The following is an 18,923-nucleotide window of genomic DNA, read 5'->3' as shown; positions in this document are numbered from 1 at the left end:
TTTGGCCCCTGAACACACAAGTCCTTCGGAACAATGAGTACAAACATATTTTTCATGCTTCTCCCATCTTCTCTGCCCAGGCACCGGCCTCTCAGACCTTAAAGGGCCCTTCTCAGAGCTGTAAATGAGCTGTCAATCACAGGCTAGATCACTTCACTGATTGGAGCAGAAGGCCGATCGGAGTGGAATGATGGGAGAGTGGTGATATATTAGACAAATGCTTGGCCAAAATAAAGGGACAGAGGTTTCTTTATGCTCCGAGCATAAGGAGACTGTTGATGCGCCACGTACACATGCCCGAAGTTTAAGTTTAAGCCACTCAGAGAGTTTCATTTCAAGCAGGAAGCAAAAGCTGAAAGAAATTTCCTTTTTATGGTATTGAATACTATCCGTCCTGTTACATAAGAGGTGTGAAGAACGGATACAGATAGAAGAATAGGTCCCTTCATATCTCGTCTCAGAGTGGAATGGATTGATGTGAAAATAAATTCCAGGGGCCCGCTGGCAATGGTGGACACATGATAAAGATTAGTTGATCTCTCACGCATATTTTCTTTAGTAATTAGGAGGAAACAAGCCAAAGACCTCTAAGACCCCTAAAAAATATGCGCAGACACAGTTTCACACTTTTCAACACAATTTATAGAGTATGTTCTAAGCTTTCATCCTTTGAAGATGATCTTGGATGTGGTAGTGATGCTGTATAATAGCCGCTTTGTGTTGCGTTGTGTAAAAGATATCAGCAGCAGAGTGAGTCGAGATAGACAACATAATAACATCAAATACATTACTGCATTATTGTTTTTTATACTATATGAGCAATTCTGATCTAATTACTCAAAACGTTGTAGTACTGGTGTTTGTTAGTGTTTAAAGTGTCGGGGTCCAAAACCCTGTACGCAGTCACAAATTAACAAGTATAATCAAATGTAAAATTGATAAATTTAGACATTTTTAAAATACACTGCCTGGGAAGAAAAAAAAAGTTGCTGCTTGGAATTAAATAAGCAGTTTATGACTGGATCATTATTGCAGTCGTTATTGTTTCTACCATGTTATATGTTTGGCAACAGTTCTTCTAACCCTAATTGATTGAGTGTGTAGCTCTTCATTTCTTAAACACCCATGTAGGAAGACTCATCATGGCCATATTCCAGGATGACAATGTCAAGATTCATCAGGCTCAAACTGTGAAAGAATGTTTAAGAGGGAGCATGAAGAATCATTTTCACCTCTGAGTCCAGACCTTAGAATTCATTGAAAGTCTTTGGGATGTGCTGGAGGAGGCTTTACAGAGGGTTGGACTCTTGCACTGATGCACTTCTTGATGAAAACAACATCATTTCTGTTATATTCTGTTATACATCTCATACTTTATGAATTGTACATTCATATACACTACCGTTCCAAGGTCTGGGGTTAGTACTTAAAAAAAATAAACAAATAATAATACTTTTATTTAGCAAGGATGCATTAAATTAATCAAAAGTGACTGTAAAGGTTTGTTGATGAATAAAAAGTTCAAAAGAAATCGAAATCTTCTGTAACATTATAAATGTCTTTACTGTCAAGGCATAGAAAACATAAAGGTTTGCTAAAGTGAACTACTGCTACAACACACTCTGACATAAGCATCCATTGACCGATGAGAAATTCACAGATGTCATGAAGCTAATGAACTGTATTCCAGCTTTATTTCAGACTGACTCGGCTCTCTCCACAGCCTCAATACATGGATCTTGTGCATTCATAATTGTCAAACGCTCCATCAGAGCTGTCTCTAGTGTGTAAGCTCATGTGACTCCATGCTGGAAGAGTTTTTCTCGTTAGCGTAAGTGTTAACAAGAGATTAGAGTCTGAACCAGGGCTGGACATAATCTGACATAAATATTCGCCTGGATTAATCCTTGGTTCAAGGTGTGTGTGTGTGTTCTCAGCTCTGCATAAATAGGTGAAAGTTCATCCGAGTGAACTCCTGGTGTATGGTGTCTATGAGCGAGTCCGAGTCTGCGGTTCTCTCCGCTGTAGCGTTTGCTTGAGAGGGGGCGCTGTGTTCTGGTGTGTAAGTAAACGAGTATGAACTCCTGTAGATCAGCCCGTCAAATCGGATCAGAGATAAGGGCACTGTGATTGGTTGTCTCATCCATCTCCACTCGCCACTCAATATAGACACATCAGGAACGACACTCAGCAAAGACCTAGAGGACCTGAGATGGACAAAGTGTCATATTTACATGTTTACTTTGATTAAATACTCTTATCTTCCATTGTGCATTTTGTAAAAATATATATATTTTTATTTTAGTTTTAGTTTGTATTTATTTATTTCAAGTTAATAATTTTAGTCTTTCAACTTCAACTTATTTCAGTTTATTGCCAAGGCAACTTCTAATTTTTAATAATATTTATATTTTATTTTAGCTTTATTTCAATTAAAATGTTTTTAGTAGTTTTAGTTAACAATAATGACTATATATATTGAGTGCAATCAATGTAAAACTTTGAATGTTTTCTTCCTGTAACTTAAGATGAAGGAAGTTACACCTCACTGATTTGCAGTCATTTCAGTTGCAGATCACCCGCTGACCTTCCTGACACTTGACTACAGCTCTGAGAACCTCCCTACAAGGACCTGAGAGAGACCATCATTCCCCTCCAGCCTGCTGAGACAGGAATGTCACACCACGGCATCCCTGGAGCCTTGGCAAGGTGGACACAACAAACTAAAGCCCCTTTCACACAGAGATTCTGGAAAATATACAGATAATGTGTCCCGAGATTTGTCCCGGGATCGTTTGATTTTGGTTCATTCACACTGTCAGTGATTTTCCGGAATCTGTGAGTGCGTTCACACACATCCCGTAAAGATCCCGTAAAGACAGGTGACGTCAGGATGTGATAACTCCTGTCTGATCCCGGCAATGTTACTAGGTCCCCTTCCCGGCATCGATCCCGGCATCAATCCCGGGACGTGTTTGCGTTCACACAGAAGGCACTCTAGCAATTTTATGGCAATTCCCGGGATCAACGCGCTGTGTGAAAGGGGCTCAAAATAATTGCACAGGGAAAAGTTTAGTATGAGAAGGAAGTTAGTTTTTTGCCTTGCTATGAACTTGCATGCACCTGTGCTGTATTATTTACTACATAGTGACTAATTTCAATTTATAAAATAGATAATGATTCTAAAATAGTTAATGATTTGATGAGCCATGTTCAAAGCCACTTAAAAATATCAGTTTATTTCAGTACTAATGTGGCATGTTTTTTTTAAAAGACAAAAGCATTGGTTCATCATGCACTGAGTCAGAAATCTCCACTTCAGAAGCACTTACATACGCCACACTTTGCAGGTCTATATTCTGAGGGCTTTGTGCATATAACATTTTTAACAGTACTAAATAACAGTATTATTATTTTAATATATTTAAAAACATTTAACTCTATGTCAACAAAAAGAAAAGATCATTTTGAACATAGCTTCATCCAATGTTCAGATTTCTGCTCTGGAAATGAATGCAGATTTAAATGTGGTGCCTTGCACTGAAGGGTTCAGCCAATGACCTGCAATATTTAGTGCATACTGAGATAATTACTATAAATTGTTTATTGAAAACTGTTGTCTTTATCACGTTGCTGTTGCATTGATTTATACAGCAATAAGCCACCATGGGCAGTGTTTTAAACTGTATACCATGTTTTAAGCACTTAGATACCCCATTTATTGTGATAAACTCACTGTAATTATGACCTCAAGTGGTTTATACTGTTTTGGTATAGTAACTAGCCTCAAATTAGCACAATATAAGAAACATCAACCACATTCTGTAACATCCTGTTGTTTCGGTGTGTATAACTTCCTTCCAATCCTTCCTTGTGACATTTGTGCTTTATGATAAATGATGAGATCTGTGCTTTGTAGAGGAACACTTCAGACCCTAATCTTGTGTTACACAGAACCTTCTGTGGTTTACAAGAACAGGAAGTCATAAACTGAAAAGAGCAGCACATTCACAAAACATGTCGTATTCTGACTCAAATAGCCTAAAGTTTTCCTGTATTTATGTACTGTTTGAACAGTTTTGAGGAGTAATGGTAAGGTTTCATTAGTTAACATATTAGATTAGATTAGTTAACATAAACTAATAATGAACTGCACTTCTAGAGCATTTACTAATCTTTGTTAATGTTAATTTCAACATTTACTAATACATGATTAAAATTAAAAGTTGTATTTTTTTAAGTAAATGATAATGTATATCCAGCCGGTTGTTATCTCAGAATAAACCCTGACAGGTCGATCAGCGGAGGGGTCTTGCATCAGCCTGAAGGGGTTTATTCTGAGATAACAACCAGCTGGATGTACATTATCCCACTTATTACACGGCTACTTGCCACATAAGTAAATAATTAGACACAAAATAATGATCTGAGTCAAAGTATTTTATTAGCTCTTTAAACGCAAAGCTTCCATGGATAAAGCAGTTGCAGCGCGGCAAGTTCAAACTAGGCGGACATTTAAGGGATTTAAGCAATCTTACCAGCTAAATTGTGTGACAGTAGCTTAACTGTTTACATTGTGTAGACTTATAAATAAAGATCTTATGGTGTCAAAGCTAGCTCGCTATTGCTAGCCTCTCTGCCTACCCTACCTTTAATCCCGCTATTTATGATAAATTCTAACCTGAACATGGTCTCTGCCTCCATGTCACCGAACCAGACCTTTAAGTGTGGACTGAAGTTTTCTCCGTGAAGCTCCAACATGGCCACATGTCCCCCTCCATTTAGCTAAATCACAAAAACCATGAACACTTGTTAGTGTTGTTTAGCTAAGTAACCATATTTTCTTGAACGTACAGCTCATATTTACAGTTTGATATTAAATTACACTCTTAGAGAGACCTCGTAAACATTTGATCACTAGAAATAAAAATATTATGCAATAATTCTCCTGCTATAGAACCTGTTTGGCATTAATAGTTCAACAACCCTAGAGTTCTATATAGAACCCCAGTGAACTCTGAAGAGTGTAGCATTCGATTTCACTTGAATTCATCTTTAAAATTGATTTGAAGAGGTGTAATGAAGAAACATCATTGAGTGCTTGATTTCTGACCTCTAGTCCATTGATCACAGGCACGGGGCTGATGGTGGTCGGGTGACAGGCTAGACTCTCACTGAAGGTGTATTCAACCACCTCTGTTCCAATGATGGTCCAACAGGATCCATCATTCAACAACACCTTATTACTTTCCTTAGGACATGGAGAGGCCTACAAGTTTGGAATCACATGAGGGTAAGTAAATGCATTTTCATTGTGGGGTGAACTATTCTTTTAATTAAATGTCATTGCCTGTGTTCACCTGGAACTGTATGATTTTCTCATTGGACAGGCAGAGGTACATGTGGTTGCTGTCTCTGAACTGGAAAGCACATTTATGAAGCTGAGACACGGGCTCATCCACGTCTAGACATACATGCTGCTTGTTCACCTTACGTATTACCTGCAAAGACAGAAAAGCGTATCGGGTAGCTATTCACACAGCTGACCTTTTTTCTACATTTGACATAACTTTAATAGAGCAACAGTGAGCCTCAACCTTTTCTCATTCTTGCTTCTGAAAGTTTTTGATTTTTTTTTTTTTTTTAAATTCAGTTTAAAAAGAAACTGAAATCTTATACTTATGGCTTGTACAGAAGCATTTAATCATAAGAGATCATGGTAGTTCTCTTAAGAAACGTTTATATGGTTTTGTTAAAAAGGGAATTATTCTGTAAAGAAAAATAATGAGTTTTACTTCCATTTTTAATGACATTTTTAATGTTTTTGAAAAAATTATTTTCTGCTCACCAAGGTTGTATTTTTTTCATTAAAAATACAGCAAAAAACAAAACAAAAACAAAAAACAGTAATTTTGTGAAATATTATTACAATTTAAAATAACTGTTTTCTCTTTTAATATAATTTAAAATCTAATTTATTCCTGTGATGCAAAGCTGAATTTTCAGCATCATTACTCCAGTCTTCAGTGTCACATGATCCTTCAGAAATCATTCTAACATGCTGATTTGCTGCTCAATTATCAATTATTATCGGTGCTCAATTATAAATAATGGTTCTTACTTTTATCAATGTTGAAAAACATTTTTGCTGCTTAATATTTTTGTGGAAACCATGATACATTTTCGTCTGGATTCTTTGATGAATAGAAAGTTCAAAAGAACAGCATTGATTTGAAATCAGATTTTTTTTTAAATATATAAATGTCTTAATTTACTGTCACCTTTTATTCATTTAATGTGTCCTTGTTAAATAATAGTATTATTTTTTTAACAGTAGTATATATATATTACAACTTTGAATGATATTTATCATGATTTCCACAACAACAACATTTTTTTTTTTTGAAAAACTGTTTTCATCACTGATAATGAGAAATATTTCTTAAACACTAAATCAGCATATTAGAATGATTTCTGAAGGACCATGTGACACTGAAGACTGGAGTAATGATGCTGAAAATTCAACTTTGCATCACAATAATAAATACAATTTTTAATTAGATTAAAACAGAAAACAGTTATTTTAAATTGTAAAAATATTTCACAATATTAGTGTTTTTACTGTATTTTTTGACTTGGTGCGCCTTTTGACTTATTTCCAAAAAACATTAAATAATGGTTCTTTATTTCCATTCCACAAAAGGTTCTTTATAGTGGAAAAAGGTTCTTTAGATTATTAAAATTGTTCTTCACAATTTTTTTAAAAACTGGTCACTGAAAGGTTCTTTGGGGAACTGAAAATGGTTCTCCTATGGCACCATTGTGATTGGAACCTTTATTTTTAAGAGTATAAAGTCCTCTTCATTTTTCGTTCTCAGAAATATGATATGAGCAGACCTAAAAAAAAAAAAAAAAAAGATTCATCGCCCTTCTATCATGCACCATGCACCTGGTCTCATTTGACTGGCCCCCGCAACATCTGTGTGCTGCACAATATGCCTGACTGTTCACACTCCTCCAAAACTGCAGCTCGGGGATCAAAAATCCTGCTGCATGAGGGCTTCAAATACACCCTTGCAAACCAAAACAAACCAGTCAGCGATTTCAAACAACTAAAACAACAGTGTGAAGGTCTATTCTGTTTGCTAGTCTGCTAAATGTGGTATTTAAACGTTGTCCTTGGCATTTTGATCAAGTGCTTTATCAGCAAATTGTGGCACAGGTTGGTAGCAGACCAGCTTCCAAAAAACACCACAGGGATGGAAATTTGTACAAAACAGACTTCAGAGACATGGGTGAAAAAATATATAGATTAAAAATACACAGAACATGCAGATTCAACTCAACAAGGTTAAAAAAACAAAAAAAACATGGTTTTAACACTTTGTTAGCATGCAGTAGAGCACCAAGTACATTCCAGTAAGATTTTGTGAACACATTAAAAATAACTAAACACCAGGAAACTGATTAAAATATTCCATTGAAAAAAAAAAAAAAGTTCTGCAAGTGCACATTTTGCAGTTTAAGGTGTGCAATTTCTGTAGCACCAAACAGAATTGTAAAATCAACTAGATTTTAATATTTTCTGACATGTATAACACTTGTAGCCATAATGCTAGGGTGTTGCGATGATGTTGCAAGGGTGTTCTAAGTGGCAGCAAGGCTTTTGCACTTAATATTCAGTAATAAATCCAGACAAGACAGAGGTACTACTTATCGGTTCAAAAAACCGCCTACAAAACCTCTCACAATACAACTTTAGCATAGTAGGATGTCCTGTTACTTTATCCTCTACAGTAAAAGACCTGGGTGTTATACTAGATTGCAACCTGTCTTTTGAAAATCATATTTCATATGTTACAAGAACAGCCTTTTTCCACCTTAGAAACATTGCTAAGCTACGTAACATGCTATCAGTTTCTGATGCAGAAAAGTTAGTTCATGCATTCATGACCTCGAGACTAGATTACTGTAATGCTTTATTAGCTGGTTGTCCTGCATCCTCAATAAACAAGCTACAGTTAGTCCAAAATGCCGCCGCTAGAGTTCTTACTAGATCAAGAAAATATGACCATATAACACCGATTTTATCATCACTACATTGGTTACCTATAAAGTTCCGTATTAATTACAAGGTATTGCTACTGACTTATAAAGCCCTAAACGGCTTAGCTCCAGTCTATTTAACGGATCTTCTATCGCCCTATAATCCATCGCGCTCTCTAAGATCACTAAATTCGAGGCTTTTGGTCATACCTAGGATATCCAGATCCACCAAAGGAGGGAGAGCATTTTCACATTTAGCTCCAAAACTCTGGAATAGCCTTCCTGGTACTGTTCGTTGCTCAGACTCGCTCTCCCAGTTTAAAACTAGATTAAAGACGCATCTCTTCAGCCAGGCATTCATATAATATTCTTAATCTTACAGTTTAAACTACAATCCGGCCTCTAGTTCATAAACGCCAGAGGAGAACTGGCCCCCGACTGAGCCTGGGTTCTCCCAAGGTTTTTTTTTTTTTCTCCATTAGGTCACCTGATGGAGTTTCAGCTCACCATTAGGTCACCTGATGGAGTTTTTTCGGTTCCTTGCCACTGTTGCCTTTGGCTTGCTCAGTTGGGGATATTTTGGGAATATTTAATTTAATTTTATCAATCAATAAATCTCACTAGAAACAAACCTTGTTGTATTATTTTAATTTAATACTGTGAAGCTGCTTTGATACAATCTGTATTGTGAAAAGCGCTATATAAATAAACTTGACTTGACTTGACTTGACTTAATATTATTGATTCAACTGAAATGACACAATTGGATTAGAACAAAACTTGAACTGAATTGAGCTAGATGAGGACACCAGTGTTTTCTGCAGAGGTGCTTTAGAGCTGAATCAACTCTTATTGAACTAAATTGCATTAAACACTGAATGGACTCAGAAGTGAATAACAACACTATTGTCTTCTGTAGAGCTGCTTATAGCTGAATAGAACTTATTTCATTATTAGTGACTTTAACAGTTATTGAACTGACCTGAATCAATTCTGAACTGACTTTTTTTAGAGCTGCTTTACAACATAATTGAACTTTGTTTGGATTATTGATAATTATTTTCTTGTTTATCACTGCTTTTTTTATAAAGTGCTACATAAACAAAGGTGACTTGACATTGTAATGGAAAGAAAAACGTTTTATACTTGCATACCATTGGTGGCAGCGCCACTCCTGAGTCAGTGCATACCAGCTGAACCACACAGCCGTAACAGATGTAGCTGTCACACATGGTGTATTCACTATGAAGCGCTTGCATCTCCTCCACTACGAACAGAGTTGAAACAGAGTGAGTATTAGTGTACGGCACTGTAGGGGGCGAGAGAGAAAATTAGACTTTACTCAGACCAGGATTTGGCCTTGGGCGCTGTACAGGGGTTAAACATTTATGCTACATTTATACCAGCTGCTGAACACATGTTGCTGACATTTACAATTGAAGCTTTTAGAATTTCTTTTCTTTGAATGAAGTGTTGTATTTTGGAAAACTGATTTTACTCTCAAATGCAGCGAGGCACTATAAGCGTTTGTGAGAGTTTATTTACTTCTTCACGCTGGACGTCCAGCATGGAGTTTTGGCCAGTTGTTTCTAGACTTGTTTGGGTTTCTTGTGTTTTTTTAGCTACTGTGGTGAACGGTGAATTAGTCCTAACAACATACTGTGTATACGCATGGGTGAACCCGGGCTAAAGGAAATACTTCCGCAAAAGGGGTTTCAAATGTCATTAGAAGGTGCAGAAAAAGTTGTTATAATAATACTGTTAGGTGTGTTGTATATGCGCCAATTTTTTTTAGAAGTCTCTGCATCATTTGCATGCAATAATTACTAAATGAGTCCCAATGTTGTTAACCTTGTAAAACATATGACTGTTATAGACACATATACCTTTTTTTCACATCATTACATTGTTTGGAAATAATAATAACATTTTATGATATTTCCTATGACATGAATTACATTTTTATATTCAGTATACCACTCCATTTTTAATTTCCAGGCAATTTTTTTCTATAACTTGTCCTCTGTAAAACAGATATGAGAAAATAATTTTGTATGCATCCAAACTATGCACAAAGACTTTTAAAAAGATTCTCAACTATGGTATGAAAGATATTAGAGAATGATTTGATTTTTTTCTATTTTTTCTATTTTTACTTTACACAATATGTGTGTAAACATGGTGAAAAATTGGTTTTCCCATTACATACAATGGTCTTCTTTGGGCAAAATGTAAAGAAAAAAAGAAGTAGCTATAAAAATGAGAGTAATAACTTGATAATATCTCATATTTCAAACAAATGTTGAAATGAAAAATCTCTTCCCTATTCACTTATTATGTCACCCTAAAATGCCGGATAAGCATGCTGTGAGTCCTGGTGTCGTTTACAGTGGACATATATGAAACTGATGCATGTCTTATAACAGAAAGTCATATTCTGATTTAAAACCCTACTAAAGTTGTTTTGAGATGTTAATTTACGACAAACAATATGAAAATTAGTCAGAAAATTACATGATTATAATTACAAATATCATCAAATTCCCATAAGAGTGCTGAATTTAGTCATTCAGTCTATGATTCAATGTCAATCATATCTCTGAAAAGACCTGAATGTGCTCTTTACAAGACATCCAGACTTAAAACTGTTGCTCATATGGTCTCAAAGAAATTTGCGTAAATATAATGTCCTCTACAGAGGAAAAAACTCCATTGCTGACTCTCAGGAGTATATAAAAGACCATTAACCTAGGGTTCACAAACATGTAGTGTGAAATCTTGACATGATTCATTACTAGCCAGTGTGAAATATGAACCCTGTGTTAGCAATTTCATGTGTGAAAAGCTCATAATTTATAGTTTTGGTCATTAAACATGGTTTTATTCAGTTATATTCCAACATTTTGGAATGGTCTCCCTTATCATGTGAGGTCTGCTCCTTCATTAGCCATTTTTAAATCTACCCTTTAAACTAATTTTTATTCTTTAGCTTTTGGAAACCTGTAATTATTGTTGTTGGGTTTTTTTTTTTGCTTTTTGATAGTGTAGACCTGCTTTGTACTATGGACAGCACTTTGGATCAATCTATATTGTGTTTAAATATGCTTTATAAATAAATGTTGTTGTTGTTGTTGTTGTATATGTATGAAGGACTGAGATAAAGGATTAAAAGTAGAATAAAATAGAAAAAGCATTGCATCTCAAACCTAAAGTGACAGTGAATGCCGTCCACTGTCTCGCGCTGGCGACAAAAGCCCCGTCTTCCACCGCCAGGTAACGTGTACTGACCGTCTGTGACCGCAAGCGGTTAAACAACGACACCTTTGAGCCTGAGGAAATACACACTGCAGAAACAAACATACATTTTTACAAAAACTAAAACTATGGGCAAACAAAAGAAACACCATAATATTCAAACACTCACTGACATATATGCATACACATTCAGACTGACAAGAAGAAAGCAAACACAAATGACTGATATACTTTGACTAATGCCAGTCTGTTCTTTTTCTAGAACTTTGTCTCATTGTCTGTCTCTCCCACAAGACGGTGAGGAATTCAACGTCACTTGACTGATGCTCAGATGTCAAGCGCCTCTTTCTTCCCCGTAAAACCTCTCTGTGGATCCAATAGTCAATGTCAACAGCAGTTGCCCTCTTAGTGTGTGCTTTAGGATCAAAAGGTTAGAGGTCAAATGTCTGACTTCTGTGGCAATGGCTGCTGGGTGACACTATTTAGAGGCTTGACCTCACTTCTCATACATGAAGATACGGCAACACAAACTTACAAGGGTTCAGTTTCTACTCCGGATGACCCTTTTATATAACAGCCCTTAGTCAGGGTAGACGTCATTTGATCCAAATGAGGGATAGATCAACAGTCCATTCAATAGGTTAACAAAACTAAAATAATAATAATAATAATAAAATGGGGGAAAAAACATGGGAAACTGTGGGCTGTGAAAATTAGTCATGACCTATAACCTTAAAACTGAATTTCAGTGGACTGAATGTCTATCGCTTGCATCAAATTAAATATAGACTTTCAGAAGTGCACACAAATACACACATGCACAGACTCACGGTCAGCATTCTTCATGGACTGTCTCTTCTGTGATGGTTTGGAGATGACTTTAATGAGCCTGCTGTTAAACGTGCCGATTTCTTGCCCTCCGCTGTGAAACAGGTGTAGAAGCAGGCGAAAGTGCTTTCGTTTGTCAGTATCTGAGATATACAAGGTTTTAGCGCAGGCAAACATCTGAAGGAAAGAATGAAATAGACACAAATGAGTCAGTTGTTAACGTTTACAAAAGTTCAAAAGCTTGGGCTTGAAAGTAAAAAAAGTCTCTTCTGCTCATCAAGGCTGCATTTATTTAATACAATTTTTAGTAAAACTGTAATATTGTGAAATATTATAATTAGACTTTTTTTTTTTATGTAATTTATTCCTGTAATGCAAAGCTGAATTTTTAGCATCATCATTCCAGTCTTCAGTGTCACATGATTCTTCAGAAATCATTCTAATATGCAAATGTGTTGCTCAAGAAACATTTCTTCTTCTTATCTATGCCGAAACTGCTTAACGTTTTTGTGGGAAATGATAGAAAAATCAAGAAAACAGCATTTATTATAAACAGAAATCTTTTGTAACATTATACATCTTTACGTCTATACTGATCAAATGAATGCATCAATGCTGAATATAAGTATTAATTTCTTACTGACCCCAAACGTTTGAACAGTAGTTTAACTCTCAGATGTATAAACAGTCTTAGAAGAAATACTGTAAAATGTCAATTAATATTTAGATCTCTGACTTTTGGTAGCAGACTTTGATTTCTTGGCAAATCTGAACATAGTTTGAGACATTTTTCCATAGAATACAAATCTGAGAACTCAAAAAACCATTTAATCTCATTGCTGTTTTTGGAGAGATATTAAAGAGATCTTGTTTATGATTATTATTTCCTGTGGGCAGGAATAAAGCAACTAAAAGATCAAGCCCATATTCTTTGTTCATCCAACTGCCCTCCTTACATAAACCTAGTTGTAATCCAGGTAGAATAAACATATGATCCCAGCTCCAAATCTCTCTGAACACACAGGAGTCGTGTTCTCTCATAAGCCTGACAGACTCTCTCCTCTTTGATCGCTGTATTTTGGCAATGTCTCACCCTCTTGTCTGTCTGCTCCTCAAAGCTCAGCTTGAAACTGTCTGTCCGTGGATCAGTGGAGCTGTCCAGACCCATGTACCCGAAAAGCTGACAACTGGACTCACCTAGACCTGATGCTGAGTGAATATAAATGGAAAAATTAGAGTGAATTACAATGTTAAGAATGAAGATACTCTGAGCCACTGACCTTTAAGCTGCTCCTGTCTGAGTTTCCATCCGTGCCCAGTGAGGTACACACAAGGAGGGGGACAGAAAAACCTGTGGAAACACACAAACCATTATTTTTGGAATGAGACATGAAGAAAGAGTCTTACTTTCTGTAAATTATGTTCCTGTGAGTGATAAAATAACCTGCTGGAAATAATGGCTAAAACAACCATTTGGAACATGCAAGATGTTTTCTAGCTAGGCATAATCTGGTCCAAGCTGGTTAGTCAATCTTTATCAAGCTAGACAGAACTGGTAGACCATCTTGAACCAGGAACAAACCAGCTTCCATGTTCCAAAAAAAAAGTTTAAGCTGGTATGATTTTTCCAGCAAAGATTTGGTTTAGACATTTTCCCAAAAGCTAAACCAGCTGATTTTCAGTACATAGTGGTGTGTGTGTGTGTGTGTATGTGTGTGTGTGTGTGTGTGCGTGTCCAGGTAAACCTTACCATAATGTGGACAAAATGTCCCCACAAAGATGGCAATATCTGAAATCCTTTTCTTTGTGGGGTCATTTTTGGTCCCTATGAGGAAAACAGCATACTAAGTGATGTTTTTTGAAAATGTAAAAATGCAGAAAGTTCCCTTACGAGAACGTTCTCTCGTACTGCGTTGCAAACGCTTATGGGAAAACTCCTTTTCTCGAGAATATTGAAGCCTTTATTTTAAAACGCATTTGCTACAGCACAGGCGAGAGCATCAGACCCACGTGAGTGAGCTGATAGGCTGTGCTGTGGGCAACTGCACGAACCAATGGCGGATAGACAGAAGCGCGCGAGCCAATCAGGGCGCTTGGCGCTCTGTCACTGTCAAGCGCGCGAAACTACACGTGACCATAACATATAAATACAGATAGAATCCGCCATTTGACAGATTTAATCTCCTTCAGCTCGACTCACCTCGTCGCTGATTTTCTCCGGTCGTAAGAAGCCCTCGTCGTGGAAAAGCCGTCCAGCGGAACAGCTTCGCATCCCGGCATCTCGCCAGCTGAGCGTTTCCCTGTGGCATCCGACGAAATATTATATCCTTTTCATTGCATATTTATCTAAAAGAGCAAACCGCTGTTTTCACAGCGCGGCATAATGCCTCTCTCCATCTGTGAGAGCTGCGGGGTCTCCCTGCATGCATCCGACGGACACACCCAGTGTGCGGCCTGCCTCGGCCCTGAGCACGCCGAGGCAGCGCTCATGAAAGGCGGCTGCCAATTCTGCGACGGGATGCCTGTCTCCGTTCTCCGTTCAAGGCTGTCTTCGACGGTGACCGATTCCGCCCACCTTCCGTCTTCGGCGCCCCACGAGCCCCGTAGGAAGAAGCGGCGCGATCAGAGGCGTCCTGAGCGCGGTGAGTTTAGCGAGTGCACGCCGGGCCTTTCTCCTCGTGCCTCGCCCACGCCTTCTTCGCCTGTCCTGTTCTCTCGGAGCGAGCAGCGCCCCTCGTCTGAAGCGGCTGGACTCGTCTCTTTCGGCGCATCTCCGGATGACGTCGATGACGCACTTTCTATGGCGGCATCTGAGAGCGAGGATTGGTCGGGCTCCGCGGACCCCGCCCCCCCCTCTCAGCTAGAGTTTTCTGATACTCGAGCGAGCATTGACGCCGAACTTCTCCGTGTCATGTCTCGCGCTGTTGACGAGTTGGGACTCGATTGGCTTTCTCCAGCTGAGCCCGCCAGAAGCCGCCTCGATGAATGGTACCTGCCGGGGCGCCAGCAGGCCCCTCGTCAGCGCGCCGCTCCATTTATGCCTGAGGTTCACGAAGAGCTCACAAAATGCTGGCGCGCGCCCTTTTCAGCGCGAACGCGCTCATCTGCCTCTTCTACGCTCTCCACTGTTGACGGCGCTGAAGAGAAAGGATATGTGTCTCTCCCCCCACTGGAGGAAGCGGTCGCTGCACACTTATGCCCCCCCACTGCAGGTAGTTGGAGGTCTAAGACGGTGCACCCTTCTAAGCCGTGCAGAACTACTTCGGCCATTGCCAGCCGCGCATACGCTGCCGCCGGTCAAGCCGCCTCTGCACTTCACGCCATGGCGACGCTTCAAGCCTTCCAGGCCAAACTTCTCCGTTCCATGGATGAGTCAGGCCCGGACCCAGACACATTTAAAGACCTCAGGAGTGCCACGGATCTGGCACTGAGGGCCACGAAGACCACCGCTCAAGCCCTGGGCCGCAATATGGCCAGCCTAGTGGTAATGGAGCGCCACCTCTGGCTAAACTTAACCGAGATCAGGGACGCGGATAAAACTGCCTTCCTCGACTCGCCCGTCACAGCCTCAGGTCTCTTCGGCCCATCTGTCAGCGGCTTCGCCGATCGCTTCACTGAAGCTCAGAAGGCTTCCAGCGCCATGAGACACTTTCTACCAAAGCGCTCCAGCTCAGTCCAACGGCGCCCCAAGAGCACGCCGCGACCTGAGAAAGTGGTGTCCCAGGTCCTCCAGCCCCGCCCAGCGGCTGAGACCAGTAAGCACATGAAGCCAGCGAAACGGTTCCCGTTCCCTAAGCGCCAGGGCCCGCGGCCGAAGCTGACGCTCGATCACGAGCCCAAGAAGCCGTCCTAACCGGCACAAAGAGGGGTCACTGTCCCGCTGCGGCCGGACCAGCCCCAAAAATCGCTCGACTACTGCTCACGGCTCCCTCTTCAGTTCAGGTGGCTGCAGCAGTTCTAAATGCAGTTCATGGGCCCGTCACATGTCACGCACCCCTGCAAACAAACGCTGTTTTAACAGCGACCCACACAAAGCACAAATCGAGCATAATTTCTCACATGCATACATGTCAGTCCGAGCCCCCCACTCTGGGTGTTCCAGATATGATAATGCCTCTAGCTCTGCGGGCTCTAGCTTGGCAAGCTATCCCCGGAGTTTCAGTATGGGTGATGAACATCATAAAGCATGGTTACTCGCTTCAGTTCGCCCGCAGACCACCGCGTTTTCGCGCGGTTATACAAACCACGGTAAGGGGCACATTGAGTCATGTCCTCCGCACCGAAGTGTTAAGTCTGCTGGCGAAAGGGGCCATCGAGAAGATCCCCCCTTCTCTGAGCGAGTCAGGTTTTTACAGCCGATACTTTCTTGTTCCAAAGAAAGACGGCGGCCTGAGACCCATTTTAGATCTCAGACATCTGAACAAGGCTCTCATGTCACGGCCGTTCAGAATGCTCACGACCAGACATATCCTGGCGCAGATTCGCCCAGGCGACTGGTTTTTCTCAGTAGATCTGAAAGACGCTTACTTTCACATTCAAGTGAACCCCCACCACAGGCCATTCTTGAGATTCGCCTTCGAGGGGCAGACATACCAGTACACAGTTCTTCCATTTGGACTGGCACTAGCGCCTCGTACATTCACGAAGTGCATGGATGCAGCTCTCTCCCCCCTGAGACAGCGGGGAATGCGCATCCTAAACTACCTCGACGACTGGCTCATACTGACCCAGTCAGAGGCGGAGTCACATACTCACAAAGCCTGGCTCCTCAGCCATCTAGAATGTCTAGGGCTCAGGGTCAATGTTGCAAAGAGTGTTCTGTTGCCCAGCCAACGTATCACGTTCCTGGGAACAGTTCTCGACTCCGTACTTATGAGAGCATGGCCCACACCGGCCCGTGCTCTAACGATTCAGCAGCTCACGGCATCGTTCATAGAGGGCTCTCTTGTACCCCTCAGAACGTTTCAGAGGATCCTTGGCCTGATGGCCTCTGCATCATCAGTACTCCAACTAGGCCTACTGCGTATGCGTCCTCTTCAGCTGTGGCTGGCTCCTCTGATGCCACCCCACGCCTGGCATTCAGGCCACTTGATTATCAAGGTGGACCAGCGCTGTGTTCAAGCCCTGGCCCCTTGGAAAAACGCCAGCTGGTACCAGCAGGGCGTAAGCATGGGGGTAGTTTCAGAGAGGAGGATGATTTCAACAGACGCCTCCAACTCCGGTTGGGGAGCTCTGTACGAGGGCAGGCCTGCCTCCGGCCTCTGGTCGAGCTCGGAGAAACGCCTACACATAAACTGCCTCGAAATGAGAGCAGTTTTTCTAGCCCTAAAAACATTCCTCCCATACCTGGCGGGACACCACGTGTTGGTACGGACGGACAACATGTCGGTGGTCTCTTACATAAATCGCCAGGGCGGCCTCAGGTCCCGCAACCTGTTTGCCATAGCCTCACAGCTCTTGCTATGGGCTCACACCAATCTGCGCTCGCTCAGGGCAGCTCACGTGCCAGGCACGTTGAATACAGGAGCAGACATGCTCTCTCGGGGCAGAGTTCCCCCAGAGGAATGGTCTCTCCACCCTCAGACAGTTCTCCTACTCTGGGAGGTCTTCGGGAAGGCAGAAGTAGATCTTTTCGCCTCAGAAGACAACTGTCAATGCCCAATCTTTTTCTCAAAGAGCAGGGATGCGTTGGCCCACGACTGGCCCAACCTTCCTCTCTATGCGTTCCCCCCGGTCTCGATGCTCCCTCAGGTCATCGAACGGATCAGGAACACGAAAAGCGCAGTGCTATTAGTAGCTCCTCTCTGGCGGACCCAGGTTTGGTTCCCAGAGTTGATGCAGCTGTCTGTAGCAGACCCGTGGCCAATCCCAGTGAGGCGCGACCTCCTGACTCAGGCCAACAGGACAATCTGGCATCCCCGTCCCGACTTATGGGCCCTACATGTATGGCCACTCAACGGGTACCCCAGAACCTCCCAGAGGGCGTCCTGAATAATATAAAGGAAGCTAGAGCTCCGTCTACCAGACGCCTCTATCTCAGTAAATGGTCAGTGTTTTCCAGCTGGTGTTTAGCTCGAGACCTCGACCCATACACTTGTGAAGTACCAAGAGTACTGTCTTTTCTACAGGAGATGTTGGACGCGGGTCGCTCCCCCTCCACTCTCAAAGTGTACGTGGCAGCCATTGCTGCTTTTCACGTATTGGAAGCCGGGGCCTCCTTAGGAAAAAGCGACCTTATAGTTCGCTTCCTCAGGGGCGCCAGGAGGCTTAACCCGCCTCGGCCACCGTCTGTTCCGGCCTGGGACCTCTCCTTGGTCCTGCGGGCTCTTAAGGGACCTCCCTTTGAACCACTTCAGTCAGCTGATCCTAAGTCTCTCTCTCTGAAAACCGCCCTGCTTCTAGCACTGGCGTCAGTAAAGAGAATAGGGGATTTACAGGCGCTGTCTACCAGCGCTTCCTGTCTGGAGTTTGGTCCTAATGACTCCAAGGTCATTCTTAGGCCAAGACATGGATATGTTCCTAAGGTGCTCTCAACTCCGTTCAGAGCCCAGGTTATTTCTCTGTCAGCTCTCCCCTCCTCCGAGGAGGATAGCGATTCTCTCATGCTTTGCCCAGTCAGAGCTTTGAGAATTTATCTGGAGCGTTCGGCCTCTTTCAGACAGTCTGAACAGCTCTTTGTGTGTTTCGGGGGCCGATCCAAGGGCCTCCCGGTCACTAAAACCACACTGTCCAGATGGATAGTTGACGCCATTGCCCTGGCTTACACCTCACTGGGCCTCTCTTGTCCCATAGGT

At 41.3% G+C, this 18,923-nt stretch overlaps 1 protein-coding gene across 1 annotated transcript in view; it reads right to left on the bottom strand.

Moving 5' to 3' along the window:
* Window positions 1-1,507: 1,507 nt before the first annotated feature.
* The window catches only part of rbpjl (recombination signal binding protein for immunoglobulin kappa J region-like), a 23,087-nt gene continuing 5,671 nt past the window's right edge, over window positions 1,508-18,923 (bottom strand). The window contains exons 4-12 of the mRNA XM_079883564.1: window positions 13,410-13,480; window positions 13,223-13,338; window positions 12,132-12,306; window positions 11,253-11,390; window positions 9,201-9,313; window positions 5,361-5,501; window positions 5,114-5,269; window positions 4,682-4,785; window positions 1,508-2,207 (exon numbers count right to left, since the gene is read on the bottom strand). Of these exons, the coding sequence (XP_079739690.1) occupies window positions 1,934-2,207; window positions 4,682-4,785; window positions 5,114-5,269; window positions 5,361-5,501; window positions 9,201-9,313; window positions 11,253-11,390; window positions 12,132-12,306; window positions 13,223-13,338; window positions 13,410-13,480 (1,288 nt within the window). The 3' untranslated portion in view covers window positions 1,508-1,933. The remainder of the gene's footprint in view (window positions 2,208-4,681; window positions 4,786-5,113; window positions 5,270-5,360; window positions 5,502-9,200; window positions 9,314-11,252; window positions 11,391-12,131; window positions 12,307-13,222; window positions 13,339-13,409; window positions 13,481-18,923) is intronic.

The sequence above is a fragment of the Squalius cephalus genome (assembly GCF_949319135.1).
Source record: "Squalius cephalus genome assembly, chromosome: 10".
NCBI lineage: Eukaryota > Metazoa > Chordata > Actinopteri > Cypriniformes > Leuciscidae > Squalius > Squalius cephalus.
The sequence above is the reverse complement of the archived record's forward strand: the minus strand, read 5'-3'. Positions and strand labels throughout refer to the sequence as shown.